Raw genomic sequence first — 23,808 nt, forward strand, 5'->3', positions numbered from 1 at the left:
CTTGTTTGTTTCTGTTTTATCCGAACGTGCATGCTGATCTTGGTCATGGTTATGGTTATTTTTCGTTGAATTTCTATTGGATCTTTCATTTTGGTTCCCGTGAGGGGTGCTGCGTGAGTCATGACGTGATGTTTGTGATTTCTTCTGTTTTTGGGGGGGTTTCTCTTGGTTGCCTGTTTACAGCTACTCTCTCCCTCCTAGATGTCTTATCTTGCAGGCTTTCGATTTTGTTTTCATTTGATTCACTGTACTTGCGATCCTTGCTAGGCGTCTTTAACTTGTGGTTTGCATCTCTGTGACGCGTGCCTGACTCACTACTCTGAAAGTGATATGTTAGGCGATTGCGCCTATCTTCTAAAGTTTCGAAATCGCGCTCCTTTTGTATTTTGTTGTTTCCTCCAGTTTGGGCATTTGATAATACCAATATGAGGCACTATGATGTAACTAGTGTAAATATAGTACTTGAAGGTACACTACCAAGGACAGAGGACATTATGGTTGCTGATGTTATCACTGAAGAGTCTGCTTTTGCCAACATAGGAGATGCACATAATTCCACGTCCATGCCCCATCACGACAAAACCCATTCTGGCACAGGTGTGGTAGTTTTAGGTGACAGGCCTAGCAATTTTGATGTGAACATAGATGTGTTATCGACTGTAGAGTCGGGCACACAACAGCATAGGTTAAATACCTACTAATCGTCTGCACAGAGTGACATTTTTAATACTAGTATGACCTCAACAGCAATGTTTACAGTATTTGAGAACCTACTTACTACACTAGGATATCCAATCGATCCTCCTTCATAAATCTATCAACCGTGGTAGAAACATTTTTAGAGAGCGAGGAGTGAACACTGTAGCTAGGTCTAGTAATATATCTACTGGGGTTAATACTGAGGCGACAGTGAGCTCTCAAACGGAACTCTACGAGGATGTTTGAGCGGACGTTGTGCCGCGAAGACAGTTGAAAACGCACAAAAAGAAAGCCATCTCACAAGCATGTATGTACGGAAAACGCACTAAAACAAGAAATCATGTTTGTATCATTAATGATGATAGTGCTAATTTTAGTATTGCAGAGCTTGATAGCTTACCTAATGTAGAAGCCCCCCAAACAAATCCGATACATAATCTGCCAGGACCAACGCAGGATAGTGGTAAGATCTCTGTACATTGCTGCAAATCTTCAGCACCATCACAGCGTGAAAGTACAATTCCACAAGGTTATATTAGAAACTATATACTCGAACCAGAGCAGGCCGATGGGATTACTCATGTTACTGAGATCACCGATGACCAGTCAAAAAAAGAGTAATGCTAAAGAAGAAAAATTAAAAGAAGTCATGTGAAGTTAATGCTGATCTAGTAATAGTGGATATTCCTATGTTATTTGCTGGTGAGGCCATCCACCATTATCGTGCCCAAACATAACGCACACATCCAATACTATTGTGGTAGAATCATGCACTACTGATACTGTTCCACACACAAGGAAGAACTGCATTTTGAAGGCCACTGACGGTAATGATCACTTAAATGATAGAGTTACTGAAGTTAATACAGAGGCTGGTATTAAAGGAGAATTTAATGCTCTGCAGCTAAAGACTGTTCTACCCTGTGATTATCATCCACCCCCAAATCGGTCAATTGTATTGCATATCCTGCACACAGGGATTGCCCTTCGGGTGATCACATCTGACGATATCAAGATTGTCAATCAACTGGTAGACGCGGCCTTAGCAGTATCTAGTTTACAGCTACACTTGATTATATCCTGCACTATGCATCTGGGTTTTTTAGATTAGGATATTCATATAGACTTGTAAATATGCTGCCATGTAAAAACAAAAACACCCCACCTGTGCAAGTATCTCGTAAGGCCATGAATCAATCGACTAAGAGGAGTCCAGAACTAACACACGTTGATGGAGATATAACAAGTGTAGATCATCACAAACATCAAAGCACAGTGAGTGGATTAAATATTAATAAAGAGGAGGGTGACACAGGTGATGGTTACTACCAATGGTTACCCAAGGTTTTTAAGAATCATTTTTCAGCAATTGCTTGCAGACCAGATATGTGCTCCTGGATACCAGGGGGTTTGGGCATCCATCTGCCATGGGTGGTTTGATAAAGTATATCGACACATTCTGCCGAATTGCATTACAGGAAACTTGGATCACTGATGTGTGCGGGTTCGATGATAGTCAGTACATCGTACAGATAGCTGTCACTAAGGGACCAATTGGTCATCAGAAGGGAGAGTTATTGGTCACTGTGCGCCATCCTTGGTGTGTCTGTCAGGTTGATGGGTCAACCCTAATGGTACAGGCCATACTAATTGATTATATGCAGCACGCTATGTACCTCGTCAACATATATGATCCTCCAAATGCTGTAGCTACCAAACAAAATGTAGCGGCTGTGACTAAAATTCTTGAAGGTATTGAACAAAAGGTTGTATTGTAGATTGTGGGAGATTTCAACTCACAGATTGAAATGGGGTGAGGACGACCTGCTTAATTTCATGCAAGGCTGTCCGGTTGAAACATCCTGCATGAAATTGACAGGGTAGTGCTTTGGCAGTACTGTTACATTCTCATCACCTAACTGAGATGAATGGATTATGCCCAGGTGATGCCCACAAGGCATAACACGCGTGAGTGGTCGAAGTGCCTCTACCACCGACTACGCGTTCACTAATACAGAGGCGCAATGGTTGAGGATATGGCTTTTTTGACACATGAAGAGAGTGACCATCTGCCCCTGTGTGTTAAATGGAAAGTAGATATATGTAGTAGGTTTGATGAAATACATGATCTAAATGATATATACTTGAATGCCGGGCAGAACCGGATATTATGGAACGCGGTCAATTTAGATAAAGCTAAAATCATAGTATTAACGTTTCCAATTTTTATTGGGGACTTTGTTGATGGTAATGGTAGTGATGGATCAGCCATGATCGCAGATTTCCTGAAGTTGACAACTAGTATTAAAGAAGCCATACAACAACGGATACGATTCAGAAATGTTTAGGAGCGTTGGAATAGGGTGGGTAGTAATATAGGTCAGGGCTATGATAAAAGAATTAGTGACGCTAAAAGGCAATTGCAGGCTAATATTGTGGCAGTCCTTCATTCCTCCATTGGTCAGCTTACAGGCACAGAGACTTCTGAAGCTATTAAATAAGCAAAAAGGAATTATTGTAGGTGGCTACGAGAGCACAAGCTGCCCTGCGAGAAAGAGGTTTGGCAACAACTAGCTAGCTAGCCACGCAAGAACGGGTAATAATATGAGTATGTGGTCTGTGATTAAAGTGGCTACCAAAAAACTCCTGTTAGACTACACACCTAAGGGACTGCAAACCATGTTAGATGCTCTTGGTAGATATGCTGAAATTAATGGATTACGAATTAATGTAACCAAAACAAAGATCATGGCATTTACTGGTAAAAACAAAACAGTATCAAGTACAGGCGGCAGATTGACAACTCACTAGTTGAATGCGTCAGGTGCTATAAATACTTGGGAGTCATGATGGATGACAAATTAAGCTGGAAGTGGCATTGAGAAGACACTAAGAGAAAATGTATGATTGTAGAAACCAAAAGTTCCTTTATTGGAGAAATAGAGGATGCTCCCAGAAGACCATATTGCTGCTATATACCGCAACATTTGAACCTGTCCTTATGTATGGTGTAGAAGTATGGGGCCATAAACTTACCAATGAGCTGAGTAAATATGAGGCTAAAATCTTAAGGATTCTATTTCGAATGCCCAAAACGTTGGGAGTGGAGTTCTTAAGGCTGGTATTCAATCTTTTAGGCACCCCTTTAGCTTATATTCGCAAGGTGGAAATGTGTTATGAAAAGATACTGCACCTTGAGAAAGCAACAATTAACGTTAATTACATTCAAGCCTATACAAGACTGGATCACTTGGAGCAAATGGATATGTTGGGGAAGATGTGTTTTTACATAACGCATGGTTTGTAGCGTTTGCTGAAGCAGCCAATGTTGTATCAATAAGATCACGTAAACGCTGGTCAAAACAGAGGCTAAGTGACTATAGTTACCAGATCAAGCTTGTACGCCTGTCTACTAATGTAAATAGTGGCCCCTTCATACAATACAGAATGACGCGTAGATTTATTCCTGTAACAACATACCCCGATAGCCATATCTGTAGAAAATATCTGAAGTAAAATTTTAACGTTAGTCAAGTCCTCGAAAATAGGGGTGCAAAGATTGTATTAGTAAGATCTGGGCGTATGTGGGGGTAATGTGATGGAGTCTGTGGAACATATTCTGATACAATGTTAGAGTCTAAACTTGATCAGATATAAGTATGTCAAATTATACAAAAACACTTTTGATGGCGTGGATAGACGTTTTATGTGGAAATTGCCAATGAAGGTAACAACATTAATATTTTGTATTTTATGGTGAAATTGTATTCAAAATGTATAGAAATATAAGATGAATTATCTTAGAGTGTATTAAGTGAATGATTTTAAGGTAGTTATTCATTTTTATTAATTGTATTTATGTACATCCATTTGATAGACTTTTTTGAATCTATGCACCCGATGGAGTTCATCATGTAATAGGTCCCCGTGAGGAAAATGTTTATTGATGTGTTGTAGATACAAAGCCAGTTTGGCTACAAGTAAATTATATAAATAAATGTGCGGCAGGAACATCCAGTCAAAATAAAGTTACCACGGTTAAGTACCTTGTTTTTCGAATGGATTGTGTCCTCCCATGTATTCCTTATTTTATAATCGACTCCCAAAGCATTGTTAGGTAATGGAGGAGGGAGTACCAATTTTCAGATTCAAGATTTGTCATGGATCGAGTATAAAACTGCTTTACCAAATCCTCCTTCCTGGATAGAGGATGAATCCAGACAGTAATGCTTTGTAAAAGTATGGATGGTAAACCAAGTGGCTGCCGCACAAATGTCTTTTATCGGCACCCCTCTTTGAAGAGCGGAAGATGTCGCCATGCCCCTTGTGGAATGGGCTATTAGGCCTTCTGGGGGATCTTTCCCGGCCACTCGGTAGCACTCTGAAATAGCCAGAATAATCCATCTGGACAAAGTTTGCTTAGTAACTGGAAGACCCAGTTTGTATCCAGTGTACCCAATGAAAAGATGGACGTGTTGACATATCTTTCAGTCGAGAAATGTAAAAGCTCAAAGCCCTTCTGGGATTAAGCATATGTAACCTTTCCTCTTCTTTGTCAGAATCAGGGGGCAGATAGAAAGTTGGAGCACAATTTTCTGGGCTAAATGTAAATCGGACATTTTTTGGCAAAAAAGACGGTTTAACCCTAAGGACAACCTTATCTTTATAAACAATGGTAAATTGAGGTTTACTAGATAGGGCCTGCAACTCACTCACCCTGCGGGTTGATGTTATCACAAGAGAATGGTTTTCAAGGTTTAGTCTTAATGGGCATGAGTGGAGTGGCTCAAAGGGAGCATACATCAGAAATTATAATACCAGATTAAGATCCCAAATTGGGACTTGAAAAGGTGTAGGAGGGAACACATTAGTGAGCCCTTTAAGAAATTGTATAATCAATGGTATTTTTAAATATACCTCTTCCGAGGTGCACTTAAAGATTGAAAGTGCTGCAAAGTATCCTTTAATGGGCCCAATCTGGAGCCCAAGATTAGCCAAATGTAACAAAAAAGACAACACCATAGGAACATTGCATTGAAAAGGGTCCAGATCCTTTTCACTTCACCAGCTGCATGTTTTCTTCCAACGGCAGTGGTATAAGCATTGAGTTGCTGGCCTTCTGGCCGAAAGCAAAATCGCAATTACGTCGTCCAGGAGGTCCCAATTCTTGTATCTCAAGCTCTCAGAAACAATGCGTGAAGATGAAGTTTCTTGACCTCTAGTTGGAGAACCAGACCATACTCTCGCGAGAGAAGGTCCTCTCTTTGTGGAAGATGTATTGGAGGGCAGATGGGCCTGTCCAGAAGGTCCAGGTACCACATCCTCCTGGCCCAATCCGGAGCAATTAGGATCATGGATTTCCCGAACTTTCTCAACCTCCACATCATGCGAGGAACAACATGGACTGGAGAAAACTTGCACAGGAGTGGAAACTTGCAGTCCACTACGAACAGGTCTCCTAGACCTCCTCTTGGGGGAAATTCCGTGGGGCAGAACAGTTCGCACTTCCAGTTGACACTGGCCGCAAACAGGTTTACCTGAGGGGTTCCCCAAACGGTGAAGATCTCTTGAAGGACTTCTTGAGCTAGTTCCCACTTGTGGGAGACTGTGCTCTGCCTGCTCAGAGCGTCCACCGCTGTGTTCTCCTTTCCAGCTGCATGAACTGCCGATAGGGTGATGGCTCCTTAAATTTCCCAGAACCAGAGCTGCATTGCCTCTCTGCACAGTGGTAGTGACCCTAAACCACCTCTCTTTCTGAGGTACTACATGGACACCATGTTGTCCATCATCAGGACATTCTTTCCCCATACAGAGGACAGAAAGGCTTTCAGCACAAGTCTGAATGCCCTCAGCTCTAAAAGGTTGATGCATAGTTGGGTTTCCGAAGGAGACCAACAACCGCTGACTGTCAGACCGCTGGCGTGGACTCCCCCCACCTCATGAGTGAGGCATCCGTAACTACTATTATCTCCATGGTTGGCAAAAAGGTTCTCCCTTCAGAATATTGTCACTGCAGGCCCACCACAGAAGATCCTGTGCGACCCTGATGTAGGTCTGACCTCTTGCCCGAGAATTGAGACCACTGCACCCTGAGGGCCCATTGAAGGGCTCTCATTCTCAGAGCACCAGGAAAATGCAGGATACCATGAGGCTGAGCAACCTCCAAAAGTCGAAGGCCAGAAGACGCTGGGTACTCTGGAATTTGTTGACCATCTGCAGAATGTGTTGAGCCCTCATTTCGAGTGGCAAGGCTTTTCCCAAGGATGCACCCAGGACTGCTCCTATGAATTCGAAGTTTTTTAGATGGTATCATGTGGGACTTCTTGTAATTGAGGGAGAAGCCCAGTCTGTGGAGAGAGTGGCAAGTATACTGAGATGTTCCAGGGCCTGTTTGCGAGTACGAGCACAAGCACTCATCAGCCAAACGTCCAGGTAGGGGTAGACGTGAATCCCCCTCTCCTGAAACTCGCTGCCACCACTGCCATCAACTTGGTGAACACCCTCGGGTGGAGGTCGGCCCAAATGGCAGAACTTTAAACTGATAATGAGAACCGCAAACTGTGAACATCAGGTACTCTGTGTTTGTGATGGATCGGCACATGAAAGTAAGCATCCTGAAGGTCCAATGACATCATCCACCACTGAAGTTGGAGGGCCCAAAGGAACTGAGAAAGTGTGACCAGTTTGAACTTGTCAATTCTCCATCCTTCTTGGGGATTAGGACATAGGAAGAGTACCACCCTTTGTTCCTTTCTGTCACAGGCACTAGTTCTACAACAACTTTCTCAAGCAGGCTCAACATTTCCTGCACAAGGAACGGATCTGGAACTTGAATGAGTGGCTCTCTGGTGGATGGTCCTGAGGCCTTTTTAGAAAGGGAATATGATATGATATTTTATTTATATCGCGCTCGTACACAAGTGTTTCAGAGCGCGACCAAGCAAAGGGAGGGGAACAAGGGAGAACAAAAAATAAAAACAACAATCTTACTAGGCCCTGTGACATAAAGAACGCTAATGTGCATGGAGAAGGGAAAAGGGGGAAGTGCGTGGAAGGGGGAGAAGTGGAAACTGCATAACAGAGGTGAGAAAAGAATAAGTTAAATTAATGAATAAATACAGGCAATGAAAAAGTGGTAGTGTAGCCAGCAAGTGGCAAGTGCAAGATTAGTCAGATAAGGGTATATCTGATAAGTGCAGAGGAAGAGTGGGAGACTGTACGGTACAGATACAGAAACAAGTGCAATGGGAGGCCCGGAGGCAGTGCAGGAGGGAGGCAGTGTGAGCAGGTACCTGGGCCCGAAGGACAGAGGGTGTCCAGGTGCACAGTGCCAAGAGAGAAAAACAGGTCAGCGGGGAAGGAGAGGGGCAAAGGCGAAAGTGAAGAGGAGGGTCCTGAGGTGCTTCTGGAACCAGAGATGGTTCTCTTCAAGTTTCAAGGTGGCCGGTAGGCTGTTCCAAAGGGAGGATCAGCCAAAGAAAGACATCTGCCCCCAGCTTGTTTCATTGAAAGACGACTGACCCTGAGGGAGTTAGAGGTAGAGTAGCGAAGGGCTCAAGAGGGGAGGTATTTGTGGAGGGATAGTTGAAGGTATTTTGGAAGGCAGTAACCCTGGGCTAATGTTTCTAATGCCCATGCATCAGAAGTAATGCCTCACCATTCTTTCAGATGCAGTGAAAGTCTGCCTCCCACTGGGGTCTTGTGGGTTGAGGACTCAGAGGTTTTGAGGAGGCAGAAGCAGTGGCTGATGGAAAAGTAGCCGTTGCTTGGGCAGGCTTTGCACCTCTCCCTCATCCACTGCAAGGGAATCTTCTCTGACCTCTTTGTCTAGCCAGTCCTCTCGCTCTTACAACTGAGTAAAAGCGAAAGGACTTAAACCTCCAAGATGAACCACTGGGATGAGAGGATGTTGGTCGTCTGATGGCAGCACCAAGGGACTTGGGCTGCTGCATATGAGGTCTGCAGCTTCTGTAAACTTTAGTCAGCTTTGCTGCCTAACAGCAGGGTGTCGTCAAGAGGCATGTTGAGGAGCCTGCACTGCACGTCCGGTGCAAAACTTGACTTCCTCAATCATGCACATCTGCCTATTACTGTGCTTGCTGCCATGGCTCTGCTGATGCGATCAGCTGATTCCAATCCTGATTGACAAGACTCAACACATAGCCTCCTTGCCGTCTCCTACAATGCTCAGGAAGTCGTCTCTCTCTTTCCCATAGGGAATATGGTCAGCCGCCATATCTACACAGTCACACAGGGTGAATGTGCATTTTGCTAAAGCGCAAGTGGAATTTGCGGACTTAAGTGCCATGCTTCAAGCAGAAAATACCTTTCTTGCTCAAGTGTCGAAACGCTCATCATCCCGATCTGGTGGGATGGTAGGGTATGTAGTCTGCTTCAAGGTTGAAATCGCTGCCTGAACGACTGGGCTTTCAGGTGTTTTGACAGGTAGCTAGGTTACTAGATGGTCTATATTTTTTGGTGAGGTTTTTGTTCACCGCTGGGCTCGACTCAGGAAACTCCCAATTTGCCAGATTCCTATTCTGGAGTGCTACATGAAAAGGCAGTATGGGATCCTTTTGTGGACCTTTAGCCCAAATATCAGTTTTGGGGTCTTGCTCAAACCGTGGAGCAGGCCTGTCCCATCCCAGAAAGTCAATGCCTCTAGTCTTCCAGTGACTAAGAGGCATCAGCAGCGTCTGCCGGATCCAGCTTGCCAAATTCCATCTCAGGTGAAGTGTCAACCCCACTAGCTGATTGCACATTTTGATATATATGCCTTAACCTGGATTCTTCTGAAACAAGGCTTTCTGGGATGTTAGGTGTGCTTAATTCCAATCCAAACGGTGGGGTATCGTGGTCTGAAGGTTTGTAAGCCTCATAAATTGAAGATAAAGACTTAAAGAAATCTTTCTTTGGTAGTGGTTTGTAAGATTGTTAAATTTCCTTAGGCTTAGAAAGTAAAGGGGTCAATAGTTAATGGTGTCAATGACTTTTCCGTCGATCTTGTCTTCGAAGAAGCCCTCGAAGGGTTTGATCCTAGACTCGAAAGAGTCTTCGACAATTTGTCATTGTGTTAAAATCTCGAAGGATCTCGAGGGGTCTCCAGCTTAAGTCCTGGGCTTGAGGGAGCGCAGGATGTAGCCTTAGACCTTTCCTTGTTTGCCTAAGTTGGCTTGACAGGAGCATGGCTCTTTACCTTCTTCTTCGAGGGGACCGGAGTCTCTCTCTCGAAGATCTTCAGCATTTCCTTGCTGAAATGTTGCCACTGTGCTGGAGTAGATGATTTAGTGGGACAGGTTATACTCCTCTCCGGAGAGGAATCAGATGAATTTAAAATGGGCGATTTATAATGCCTCTTCTTCTACTTCCTCAAAGATGACGAAGAATGATGGCACCAGCTCCAGGAGCGTGAGCTTTTTTTGAACTTTTCCTTCGAGGAGAGTCACCTCTCAACTCAGCGGATGATCATCTCTTCGTTGAAATCATTGAAGGGGATTTAGTGGGGGCCTACGTGCCACAAGTTAACCTTTATGCTCTTTCAGAGCCTTACCGGTCATCAATTGACAAGATTCACAGTCCGCTGTCCTATGCTCAACGCCAAGGCACCAGAGACGCAAGCGATGGGGGTCCGGGTGGAACATCTCGGCACCGCAATTGTAGCACTTTAACCAGATCTGCTGAAGACGAGGCCATTGTACTCAAAGTTTTGTCACAGAAAAGACTGAAGCGCGTCAATTCTTCGAAGCGTTAGCTATCAGAGAAAAATGAAACTGAAGCCAATGGATGTTGCACGTGCTTTATATACTGACGATGACCTTGACTCGGGATGGAAGCCCTCGAGGGACACTGAGTCGACTGCATCGATGCACAACACCCTCTGTCGAAAAAAAGAATCCCGAAGCAGCCAAAGCTGGAAGATATATCATAAGATGAGGAATACATGGGAGGACACAATCCATTTGAAAGACGCCTTTACCAGAAGTGTTGGAGACACTTATCATAGAGCAGTTTGTGAATTCTCTACCTCCCTATTCACAGAAAGCGGTCCTTCTACTGAACAGACAAAGTCTAATACTAGTCAGACAGCACAGAATTATGCAGAAGCTAAGTGGCATAACAAAAGGCTCCACAAAGTTGATTAACCTAAAAGAGAAGCAAGAGGATTATTTCACACACACCCCTTCCGAATAAAGATAGAAACCAAGATAGTCCTCACTAACCCATAGTGAGAGATCTATCAAAGATAGAGAAAGCCTATGGTACTAGAGAAAGGGAAGAGGTAAAACCCAAAGAGAGATGAATACCAAGACCCACCTAAATGGCATGTTTCTCATGCGGACAATCAGGATACCTGGCCCGATAGTGCCCTCCCAATGAGAATGAGGAACCCATGGAGCTTGGTTATATGGTAGGAAAAGATTGGGAGGAAAATGATTTACCTGAAGATGATAGAGACCACCAGTCATTTCTTTTGCACAAGTACTCCTTTTAAAACGCATGATTCTGCTATAGTAAAAGGAGTCCTGGTTAAAGCCTGTGAGAAACCGAAGGGTGTTCTTACTCTTAAACAGCCTAGATCCTCTTCGAAGGTGGCCAGGGAAAGGCCATAGCTCTTGGATCCCGACCCTGGAGGTGGAGAAATGAGTGAGGATCACCTGGGTGGAAGGTCCTCAGAGATTGGGCGTGGGATACCCACAGGTGAGACATGGTATCCCCCCTTTCCCTATTAATGAACAACCTAACCTTCACCCGACCTTTATGGGCTACTGCAAAACCTCTCTCCTCATTTTCCCACATTTGACATTTCAAAAGTACGAGGAAGAGGAGAGAGTAAAACACTGCACCTTCATTTTAACACTGTTACTGTGATAAAGTAGATGCCTGCAGAGAGTCTGGCATGTCCCTTCAATCATGGTCAGGCAAACCTAAGTAAACATTCACACCTGCAATCTGTTAACTGGCTGCAGGTGTATAAAATGAGGGTCAGAATAGGATGGAGAGAACATCAGAGCTCCTGTTGTGTGGAGGCAGCCGTGTTGAGACCGGAGCAAGAGGCAGAACGCCGGCAGATCCTGCAGGTAAGTTGTGGGGCCCAAGATGAGTGGGCTGTGCCGTGGCCACAGGTGTGGGAGCCTCCAGCACAGAGCACAAGCAGCAGGAGCTGTGGGCGAATCAAGGAGAGAGAGGATGCCGTCCGTGTTCGGAGAGCAACCTTTCCCATCAGCAGCGTGAAGAGAAGACAGTCCAGCTGGTGAGCAGGACTTGCACCAGACGGCCCTCTGGCCTTGTGAGCAGAGAGGAAGCTGCAGGGGCCGTCGGAATGAGCCGCAAAAAGCCAGTGAGTGTCACAGAGAGTACTTGGGCACTGTGGCGCTACTAGCAGGCTGCAATATGTAACTGTCTTTGAAAACAAGATCAGCAAATGCCTATTGAACACTGAACAGTAACTTAAAATTAATCGTAAATCCTGTACTGAATGCAAACTTAAAATTAGGCCTAATGAATGTATGTTAAATACTGAACTGAAAGAAAAGGTGAAATTAAACGTAGCAGGCATATTGAATACCAAACAATGAAACCTTGAAGTTAGATATATTTAATACTGAATGCAATAAAAGGTTTATGGGCAAAGCGAATGTCGAAGAACAGCCAAAGTGCCCATGTGAAAACAAAATACAGAAAAGGGCATAAGTATGAAAGAGTGCCACAGAAGGTGGTGTATATGAACGAAGCCCCACAAAGGTGAACTTTTATGAGTGAATGCAGTGCAGCAAGGCCAAAGACTGGCAAGAGGTGTGACAAGTGATGGCAGGACAAAGAGGGAAGAATCCTAAGAAGTGTAAAACGTGCACATAAAGCCAAGAGGCCAACAAAAAAGAATTAAGTGAAGCTAACTTGTTACACAGAGGCAGGAAGCTGAACATCCTTTGTGGCCTCAGAACATAGGGATTCTGGTTGCGCAAACTATGATGAGTTGACCGTGTGGTCTGACAACTGTGCCTAGACCAGTAAGCCCTGAATGAGGAGAAATCAAAGACATTGTAAAAAAAATCCAGGGGAAGCAATGTGAATGAACTGGCAAGGCAAACCAGGAGGGGGGTCAGGTTGGCCTTGAGTTATGTTATACTTTTGAAAAGACAAAAATAAACTTGGCAGAGTTAAAGTCTTGGGGAAGGGAACCCCGAGACTTGAGGAACTGTATGTGTTGTCTTGAGGACAAAGCCTCAAGATACTTTTGCCATTTGAACTGTGTGTGGAACTAAGGGAAGGGAATGTTGAGGATTGTTTGTAACAGAGTTGCCTTGAACATGAGAAAGATAATCTTGAGACCTTTTATGGAACCTTCTTGCACTTGGGGAAGGGGAGCTGAAAGAAAGCTGGGAGCTGGAATAAACTCAGACATATGAGTTTAACAAAGTTTATTTTGTTAGTAACATCCCTACACGTTGGTTAGCTTTAGTTGCGATAGCAAGAATTGGGTTTTGGACACAGGCAGACTTTTAAGTTGAACTCTTGACTCAGACGTTCCTTGGTTTTGTTCAGGTAGGGAACCCCGACCTTCACATAGGGCAAGTTAGGCATTCTACCATCCTGACATTCAAGTTAATAGATATCTTTTGTTTGAACTTAAAGTCTGTTGTCTGCGTTTTCATTCATGATGCCTTCACAAGCCCCAATTGATTCAGGGAGCAAACAAACAGTAAGATCAAATCTACTATCTACCATAAACCTGAGAAAGGGGAACCAATAAAGGTTACTTGGGTAGATGGAGATATATCATATGACCCCAGCTACCTTCAGAGTTCAAGGGGGGTCCACGGAAATCAATGCTACTGTAATTCCAGGGTTGCCAGAAGAAACAATTGGCACAGACTTCCCCAACTTTGAAAAGATACAAAACAAAGCCAATAGAACATCTCTTCCTGACTCCCCGGTTTATTTGTGGCAGGAAGATGGTTTTTCTTCAGAAAGCACTATTGGGATGTGGGAAAGGCAAACTAAGGAGCCTCTTCCTCATATAGGAGAGGCTGCTGACTATCTTCCAAATAATAGCCCAAGAGCAGGAAGCCAAGTCGTTAGGGGAAGCGTATGTGTTGACTCCAATGGAGTGACCTCCTCCTATGTGGCCAAGGGACGGCAGCCGCTGCCCGATTCTGACCCTGGAGCGACATTATGAGGGAGGATCACATGGGAGGAGACAACTACCAGGGAGAAGTCATGACTTTTGGACAAGACGCAGTATCTACGCCTTTTCCATGGGGAAGGCCCTCTAATACCCAGAACCCGAATGGCTTGTCAACCTCTTGTTCCCCCTTGTAGAAAAAGTAAAGAAATCGCCTCCTCATATTTCTCTGGTCAAACACCCACCTATGACTAACACAAAGCTCAAACACAACACCTTTTGCTTCTGAGGTAAGTATATGTACAATCACTGAGAAGAACTACTTAAATACCATGTGTCCAATGACACCTATGGACTTCAACTACCAGAATTTGCCAAGTACCGATACGAGGAGGATGATGGAGTTTGAACAACAAGGTAACAAGAGCACGAAGCACAAAATGCAGTCTAGTTGTTTTTCCAAATCACCTGTGCGCCAGACATTTAAACATGGCCAGAGCACTAGTGAGCGAGGCAGTGCAGGAAAAGACGTTGGCTTCTATTCCAAAGCTCACAAACGTGAAGATCACATACCGGGGTGGTGGAGCAGAGAAGGCCGCCAAGTCAGAGGGAGAAAAGCAGTGCTCGAGACAGAAGTGCTGTGGAGACGCAAGGAGCCGCGAGAGAGGTCCTGGGTGGTCGGCAACTCGAGGAGGCTGCATTCTCCATTCCAGGACCTGAAGGGAAGCAGGAGTGACTGTGAAGGAAGCCAGAAGGACGCCTGCACACTCCAGTTTGGAAAGCAGATGAAAGCAACACGCAGCAGAAGTGCGAACCGTTGAGGCTGGAAAAAACCAGTGATTCTACCCGAAGCCAATGGGGACCCCGGGGAATTCCAGCGACCGCACCAACTGCTATTTGAATGTGATACCATTGTTAAAGCTACAAGAAGATTGTTTGAATGCAGAAAAGGCAAAGTACAATCCCCAATGAGCTATGGTGCCATGAAATGCAAGTGTGGGACAAATCTTGAACAAACCTTACCGCAAAGATATATATAGCAAGCAAAGAGCAATACATACAGTATTGGTGATACAGAGAAACTGCAAGATACATAAGAAGTTCTGGCAAAGCAAGACACCAGGCAATTGAGATGCATAAGTAGTCCTGGCACGGCAGTACACCAGGCAGTTGGCATTGTAGAAAGAGTCCTGGCAGAAGAGTACATCAGGCAATTTTCAAAGCTTCCAGAAAAGTTAGACAATATTTTCTAAACCAAGGATATATTGGTATCAAAGATGTTTTCTAAATCAAGGAGAAATGTGTGTTCAAGAAACACTGTTACAGAACGTGTTGCCTAAACAGGAACCTTGTGAATCAAGGAGAGACATAAAGGAACTGTTATTCAAATGAAACAATTGCCATCCTACTTAAGAATGGAAGGGAAGGGGTCCACCCTATGGATCCAAGGGCTTCCGCCTTGGAGAATATTTTTGGTGGAGCTATTCTTACTTTCAGCTGTGAACACTTTTTTGCCAATATCAAGTTGAAGTGCCCCAGATCTGTTTTCATCCAGTCTTCAAGATGCAGAACGTGGCTACCAAATTGCTTTAAGATGTCCACATTATCAGAGTTACATCTGCCTTTAATTGCTAGTAAGCAGAAACACCAATGTTTCAGTACTTAAAAATGTTGCCACTTTAAAAACGTTTTAGCTCTTGTGCTTTTTAGGTTATAGTTATCACATATTGTAGACACCAATCTGCATTGTAGCTCATTCAAAATGTGTTGAGAATAACACCAGTCACAGAGTACCTGACTATACTATCACAAGGCTTTTTGCTCAAATTTTAATGTGTATCTGGCTCTTTGAGTGGTCTCACAGCATTCACACTTCTGACCCAGTTGAATCCCACAGAAAATGCTTAGCATGCATAACACTCTGCACTATGCAAATCACCAACCTTCAAAAGTTCTGAACAAAATTAAATATTGACGCAGATAGCAACATATTATAAACGCATACCATAGTGCATATTTTCAGGTCCCTTCTGGGTCAACATATTTGGTTCATTTTGCTGACAGTAGAAACGCAGCATGCACTGTTGATCACAAAAAGTTTTCATTTCTCCTCGCCACTGTACTTTTTCTTTGAGCGTTCCTTGCGTTCTACAGCAGTCACATCTTGCAGCCTAAGTAGAAAGGGACAATTTCAGAAAATTTGATAAAGATCAATTACTAACCTATAATACTTCTTTTCCTGGGTGCATTGAACCTTGCTTCCAACCAGTTTGAATAGCCAAACATATATAGATAGGAGACAACCAGAATAATATCAACAGATGCAACCACACATTTGCGCATTGCTTTTAATCACAAAACATGGTTTCCAAAACTTAGAGCTGTTGGACAAGCTAAACAGGCAGAAAAACTATGCCTCACTAGGATTTGCTACATTTATTAATACCCCATGTTAAATTGGTTTATAGATTGGAGGACAGCACTTATTTTGGACAGTTCACTTGTGTGAACATTTACAGGCACATGAGCTATCTATTCCAAAGAAAAGAAATGCTACTTAGTCCAATATAGAGTTCTTTTTTATTTTAATGATTTTTATTGTTTAAATATTGAGTTTGATACAGATATCAACAAGTTACAGACTTTGAATAAAACAATAACCATAAAGAAATGACATAGAAAATGGTTGTGGTCACTTGTAATAGTATTTTCATAAAGCTAAATCCTTTGTTGAAATCACTTATGAATATAATATGAACTATAGTAGATATAAACCGCATTAATATAACAAGTAGTATAAAATTTATATTAGCACTAATCTGCAAAGAGTGACTTATATGTAGTGGATATAGAGATTAGGGGGGAGACGTACAGGGAGACAGACAAGAGACACAAGAATTAGGAGGGTAAAGGATGGGGGGGAGAATGGGTATATTGGATTATTTCATCAAAATAAACTAATCATTTCAATCAATGTTAAGTTCAGGCATTTCAATATGAGTATGGAAATAAGGAAAATGATGCAAATATAAGGGTGTAGATTCATGTACCATGAGCAGTTGCATTAAAACAGTTAAGATACCTGGTGAAATAATACCACTTAGCATTATATTTAGGAATTGTGTTATGATTATTGGCCATGCACATTTCCAGTTTATGAGTGTTACAAATGGTATTCCACCAGATTTTGGTAGAAAGCAAACTAGAGTCTTTCCAGTTAGCAGTGATGCATTTTAAAGCTATACAGATGAATAGATCATAAAGTCTAGCAGAGTCAGATGGAAAATGAGTAGTAATGGCTATACTTCCTAAAAATATATTAACAGAGGAAAAGGGCACATCAACACAGAAGATACTCAAGAAGCTTCCAAATTTCCTGCCAAAATTTCACAATATATGAACATTCAAAAAACACCTGAAATTGATCTATCTCATCTAGAAAAGGACATCACCTCTATCGAGATTACCAAAGCCATCCATGGCCTCGGAAAAGGTAAAGCACCCGGCCCTGATGGACTATCCACAGAATTCTACAACACATTTTCTCAATTCTTAACACCTAAGCTTAAAAAAGTTTTTTCATATTTCATCTCACAAAAATGCTCCTCCGGTTCCTTTTCTGAAGCTTTACTTATCATTTTTCCAAAACCTGAGAAGGACCCTGCTCTTACTAGCAACTATCGACCCATTTCCCTTATAAATATTGAAAGCAACATTTTTGCCAAAATACTTGCCAATAGAATCGAATCCTCACTCCCAAGTCTAGTTAAACCAGACCAAACAGGTTATGTAAAAGGACGTGATAGATCCTCTAACGCAAGACTCCTACTAAACGCCATCATCCTTGCAGCCAATGACAAAAAAAGACACTCAAGGAACGCGTCAAGGTTGCCCCTTCTCACCATTATTATATATCCTCTCTCTTGAACCGCTACTAGAATTAATAAGTACTAACAAAAACATCCCGGGAATTCAAGTCGGTGCTTCAATAAATAAAATAGCCGCATATGCAGATGATATTCTTATATTAATTAAAAACCCCAAACTTCACATTCCCAACCTCTTGAGTGTATTATCGCTATTTGGTCAGGTCTCAGGATATAAATTTAATACACAGAAATCAGAAATTATGCCCCTAAATCCATACTGCCTTAAACACGATATTTTCACTTTTGGCCTCAAAAGGTGCAATAGCTCTGTCAAATATTTAGGTCTTCGTTTTGCCCCAACTATCCCAAATACGATCAAACTCAATACTGAAACACTACTGGGCACCCTCAAGGATCTAACATCCAAATGGTCTCCACTATACCTCTCCCAATATAGAGTTCTATTATGATTGTTTGCAAATAGTCTCCAATACACTGCTATCAAAGCGTAAGACACTCATGTACAGGTCAACAAGCAGGTCCCTGTGGCAATTATGGCATCTTAGCAGTCCCATTCCAAGATGGTGGCGGTGTGCCGTACATTCACGACACACACCACAATGTTCCGTCATGGTGGGTGTGTCCTGTGAAACGCCAGGATATCAGTGCATGGCACTGGCAGACGTGCATATGACAACTTTACTCTTAAGGCACAGATTGTTGTTCCTGGAACTCCCCATTCCTAGTTTCCTGCTACTCCTTATTCTTGTGCTTCTCTTACTGTCTCCCTGTTGCTCTGTGCTCTCTACTGCTGGCCTTGCTCCTTGCCTTCAATTTGCCCTTTAAGTGACTCTGATCCAGCCTAGACTCTTGATGCCTCAGCCAGCCGTTCAAGCTTGCCTGCTTCCTCCCTAGAGAGACTGCAGTTCTCCTGAGAGTTGATTTCCGTGTGTTTTTCCTCTCTGGATTTGGACCCTCTGGTAACTGACGATTCACCAGGTCTCTTAACTTCTCCCGATTGGGGAGCACTTTCCTATGATGTTAGGGATGTGAGGTTGCTGCCCAGTAGGGTTGAAAATATTCGGGAGCACCTCACAGGGAGGGACTCGCCTCTTAGGGATAAGGACATCCAACTGTGGAAAAGCCTCCATAAAGCCCGGTCACACAACCCCATACCCTCATGGTCACCCTTCCCACCCACCATTGATAGTCTAACCATGTGTTTTTGTAAATCCATGACTGTGACAAGTGCAAAACCTACTTGGACGAAGAAGAAACATGATAGGCATATGGAGTAACCACAAGCAAAGCCAGCCAAGTACTGTAACGAGGTGGCTCACTGGAGGTATGTAGAGTGCCAAAGAGACTTTCCAAGATGGTGTTGACTTTACGAGAGGGCGGAGTCAACAGTATAAAAAAGAAATTTAGACTGGACTAAACAGCTCTCCCCGTGGAAGCCAGGAGTACTCGAACAAAGCCTAGGAAGTTCGAACGAGGACCGCTGCAGACTGAGCAGTTGCGTCTCTCCGGGAGGGAGACGAGGAGAACAGGACGTTGCTGGAGCGTCCCGAGGCCGTTAGGGAGTCGACTTGAATGGTGGTGGCGTGGTCCAGAAACGACACTGAGACCACCTACCTGCTGCGATGCTGGGCAGGAAGCAAGAAGGTGGAGGAGGAGGAGGAGAGGCCCCCGCAAACCCATGAAGAAACAGAGCCATGTCCCCAAAGCACTACAGGTAACGGGAATGGCGGAAAAACAGGGTGGGGTCCGGGAAGAGGCCCAACACAAGCCGAGCGAATAGGAAGTCATCATCATCACAGTGGCCAAACCAATGCCACTGCTCAAGCAGACTTTATAAAAACTTATACAAGAGGTACAGAGAAGTCTAGAAAAGATATCCCTCATCAGAGTGAATGGAAACCAAATAAGGGTATGAGTTTTTATACTTCCTGGAAGAAGTTAAAGAGACTAATCCAAGTTTTCAGCAAGGGGACTTAAAGACCAATGTAGAGAACATTTACAGAAGTACCAGAAGAAAGCAGTCATACCCCTAGCCCTTTTTGAAGAGGCATGGAAACAGTTACTGCTACTATAAGACAGAAGCAAAACACTATGAGAAGGGAGTCCTAGTCCGGGTGAAGGACCCACAAACTTCACTTTAAAGACATATTTATAGGGTTAGATTAGTTGCTTTCCGACAGAAGACGGAGAACATTTAATGTTTACTAACATTCCAACAGCTCACTAAGGTTTTCTAGGTTGAGGCAGGGCAAGCCCCTTAAGAGGTAGGGGAGATGTGTTTTCTTATGTTGCACAATAAATGTTTGCAGCCCACAAAATGACCCCTCCTTGTCAGTTTCTTTATACACCCTCACAGAACCTTTCTCTTGCCTTGTCCAGTTCAGGCCGCATAGTTGTGAATTCTACCTTTGTGTGTATATTCTTGAAAGTTAGGAAACCTATTTCTCATAGATTCAAAATCTATGAGGAGTGTCTAACTATTCAACCTTGTAGCTATGACACGGGGAGCGAGTACTTTCAATGAGCCACACTCCCATAAAAAATGGTTAAATTGAGGAAAATATCCAAAGTGACATTTGAATGATAAAATCCTAGAGGTTCTTACAATCTGCCACTATGACCCAAAAGCCTCGAGAAATGTTGACTGGCTTTTCCCAAAATTAAACAATGAACGAAAAAAAGGGGCCCAGAGAAATTAGACAGTGGAAAGTTCAGCTGCAAATGATTCGAGCATGAACAAACAACCCAGATTCTAACAAACTACTATTTTAGATTTTTTTTTTTTTTACATTTTTCTTTATTGGCAAGACGTAGCAGCTGGCAAAGCACAAGTTACAATAGAACCACAAACACACATTCCATATTTAAATCGTGAATGATAGAACACAATTTCTACAGAGGGTCACATATAGTCTTAGCATAGGTCAAATACAGTGTAAGCATTCATCTTGTAGTGAGATCCATCCCCTGATCAGGAGAAGGGGGAGGGGGAGATGACAGAAGCTCCAGATCAACTTTGCGGTTCAGGTAACTACAAAACTCTGTCCATATGTTTGTAGGGCGAGCATTACTGGGCAACATATTAATGTAGTCTTCCTCACACGCTTGTGTGCAGGTGAGGGCTTTCAGCCACATCTCTAGGGAAGGGGGGGGATCTGCGCTTCCAGCATTGCAAAATACATTTCTTGGCCACAATCGCTGCCACATTCAGAAATTTAGCCTCCCGTTTCACCTCAGCTCCCTCCCAGAGCCCAAACAGAAGAGACAGGGGATCGGGGTCGATACAGAACCCCACCACTTCGGAGAGGGTCTCAAGCACCGCATTCCAAAACGGGGCTAGCGCCCCACAAGACCAGAACATGTGGGCGTGGTCCGCATCAGTAGATCCGCACCTTTGACAGGGGTGGGATTGATCTCGGGCAAATTTCCCAATCGCGTAAGGAGTGTAGTACAGGTGATTGAGTATCTTATATTGGATACATCTAACTCTGGCGTAAAGAGAAACCCTGCGTGTGTGCATGCACATCCAGGACCACATAACATCTGAAATGTCTAATCCCAGATCCCGGTTCCAGGCCTCTCGGACATTGTGGGGGGGTTCAACAGCTCGCGCCATTAACATTTTATACAAGGAGGATACAATACCCTTAGCACCAGCGGAATTGGAGATGTAGGAGACCTCAGGGGACTCAGGAGGTTCGTCCGAGTATGAAGGCCACATGTCCTGGACTGCCGCCCTAAGTCGAAAGTATTGTAGCATCTCCAGTGAGGACTTGGAGTACCCCGGCTTCCATGTGTCTGGGGTGATGAATTTCCCATCCGGGAACAGGTCAGAGAATGATCTGTATCCCAAGTCTGACCAGTGATGCATGAGCAGCTTATCTTGTGTGGGGGTGAGGCCGGGGAACGACCAGAGGGGAAGCCATTTGTAATACGGGGGGAAGCCAGAGCCAGGACACAGAATCTGCCGCCACGCCTTAATCGTGGTAGCCACCGGGTCGGCAGGGGCCTCCGAGCGGTACGAGTGAAAGAGGATCAGCGACATAATATTCACCTCGTCCGTCGCCAGGTTTTCAAGTTCAACATGGGGGGGGGGGGGTCCGGATCCTGATGGTGGTACCAGTATGTAGCATGCTGGGCTTGAGCGGCTATCCAGTATTGTGCGAGATCAGGAGCATTGAAGCCACCCCTCTCATAAGGAAGGGTCATGTGCTGCCATTTCCTGCGCACGGCCCCACGGTGCCAAAGAAAGCGGGCACACCCCGCGTGAAGGTCTGCAAAGTACTGTTTACCGGGCCAGAGTGGAACGTTAGCGAAAAAAGTTTTGGGACTATAATAATTTTTATCAGGGACAGTCTCCCTGAAAGTGAGAGGGGGAGGTTACGCCACCTTTCCATCATGGCACCGGAATATTGCGCAGCAGCCCCATAGTTATCAGACAGTAAGGAGGGTTTTGAGAGGGAAACCTGGACCCCTAGGTATTTGATGCCCACCGGTGCCCATTTGAGAGGAAATTCGCATGCAGGTTGGGGAGTTGCAGACGTAAGGGGTAGGATTTCCGATTTTGTGTAATTTATGGTGAAGCCCGAGAATGTGCCAATTTTGATAATTTCACGCATGATCGGGTCGAGGTGGAGTGAGGGTTCTCTAATGTATAGAAGCACATCATCAGCGTACAGTGATATAATTTCGGGGGTATCCCGCAGACAGATCCCTTTGCGCACGTGGTTGTTGCGTACACTGTCTGCCATGGGCTCAAAGGCCATTGCAAATAACAAGGGGGAAAACGGGCATCCCTGACGTGTCCTCCTGTGGAGGGAGAATGGAGCCGAAAGGTGAGAGTTAACTAGGACCCTGGCCACGGGGTTAGTGTATAGCAGTTTGATGCAAGACATCATGTATGGACCTATCCCCATCTTTTCGAGCACAGCCCACAGATATTGCCACAAGACCATGTCGAACGCCTTTTGGGTGTCCAGGGTCATGGCGTCGGCTTGGGGGTCTATTCTAGAGATGACATTAAATAATCGCCAGATGTTTAAGGCGGTGGACCGAGCGGGGACAAAACCACTTTGGTCTGGGTGGATCAGGTATTTCATAATGGGGAGGAACCTATTTGCGAAGATTTTGGTATCGGTGTTAATAAGTGACAGAGGCCTATAGGAGCCACATTCATCCAAAGGTTTACCCAGCTTGGGGAGCACAGTAATGACAGCCTCACGTAGGGACCTAGGGAGGGTAGTGAGACGCAGCGACTCCTCCCAAACCTCGTGAAGGCGCAGAGCAAGGAGGGCCACATGTTCCTGGTAAAACTCGGCAGTCAGGCTGTCCGGGCCAGGGGCTTTACCCTTAGGGAGAGCCGAGATAACAGCAGTGATTTCGTCAAGGGTGAAGGGAACATCTAGTTGGTCTTTGGTGGCTAGAGAAATAAGGGACATTGGAATGCGGTCAAGGAGGTCATCCAGATCCTGCAGGCCGTGCTCTGGCTGCTGGGCATAGAGGGTTGCATAGAATTTTGCAAAGGTCTCGAGAATGGGGCGGTCGGACCATTGTCGCACCCCATCGTCGTCGATGATGCTGTCAATTCGAGCCCTACCTCCCTCAATCCGGGCGAGATGGGCAAGGGTACGGCCTGGCCTCTCCCCCTCACCGTACTTCCGGGCCGCAATGGGTCGAGCCAGGTATCTAACCTCACTGATGGCCAAGGACTCGAACGCGTCCAGTTCAGTTCTTATCTGTGCAAGCTTGGGCGGAGAGGGGCTGGCAGCAAAATCGCGTTCTAGCTCCCCAAGTCTGGCCTCAGAGCGGCGCAGTGAAATTCTAATATCTTTCAGGACACCAGTCTCCCTGGAGATACACATGCCCCTGATGAAAACCTTAAATGCCTCCCATCTCACCGCGTCAGTTGTGTCATGCCGTTTGTTAACTTCAAAAAACAAGGTGATGTCTGTGAGAATGTCAGCCCTAAAACACAATATCACGCAGCCCTAAACCGTCAGTTAGAGTGCTGGGGGAGGGGTGGGTGTAAGGTAATATCCAATGTGATCGGATCATGGTCAGAAAGCGTGCGCTGGAGAATCTGTGTGCTAAGTGTTT

At 44.5% G+C, this 23,808-nt stretch overlaps 1 protein-coding gene across 5 annotated transcripts in view; it reads right to left on the reverse strand.

The window, feature by feature from the left end:
- ZMYM2 (zinc finger MYM-type containing 2) overlaps positions 1-23,808 on the reverse strand; it is a 2,192,903-nt gene that overhangs the window by 1,152,904 nt on the left and 1,016,191 nt on the right. For all 5 annotated transcript variants that reach the window (XM_069640238.1, XM_069640242.1, XM_069640239.1 and 2 more), the window contains one exon: positions 15,828-15,993. In XM_069640238.1, the coding sequence (XP_069496339.1) occupies positions 15,828-15,993 (166 nt within the window). The remainder of the gene's footprint in view (positions 1-15,827; positions 15,994-23,808) is intronic.

This window comes from Ambystoma mexicanum, chromosome 7q (assembly GCF_040938575.1).
Source record: "Ambystoma mexicanum isolate Mex_15411 chromosome 7q, UKY_AmexF1_1, whole genome shotgun sequence".
NCBI classification, from domain to species: domain Eukaryota; kingdom Metazoa; phylum Chordata; class Amphibia; order Caudata; family Ambystomatidae; genus Ambystoma; species Ambystoma mexicanum.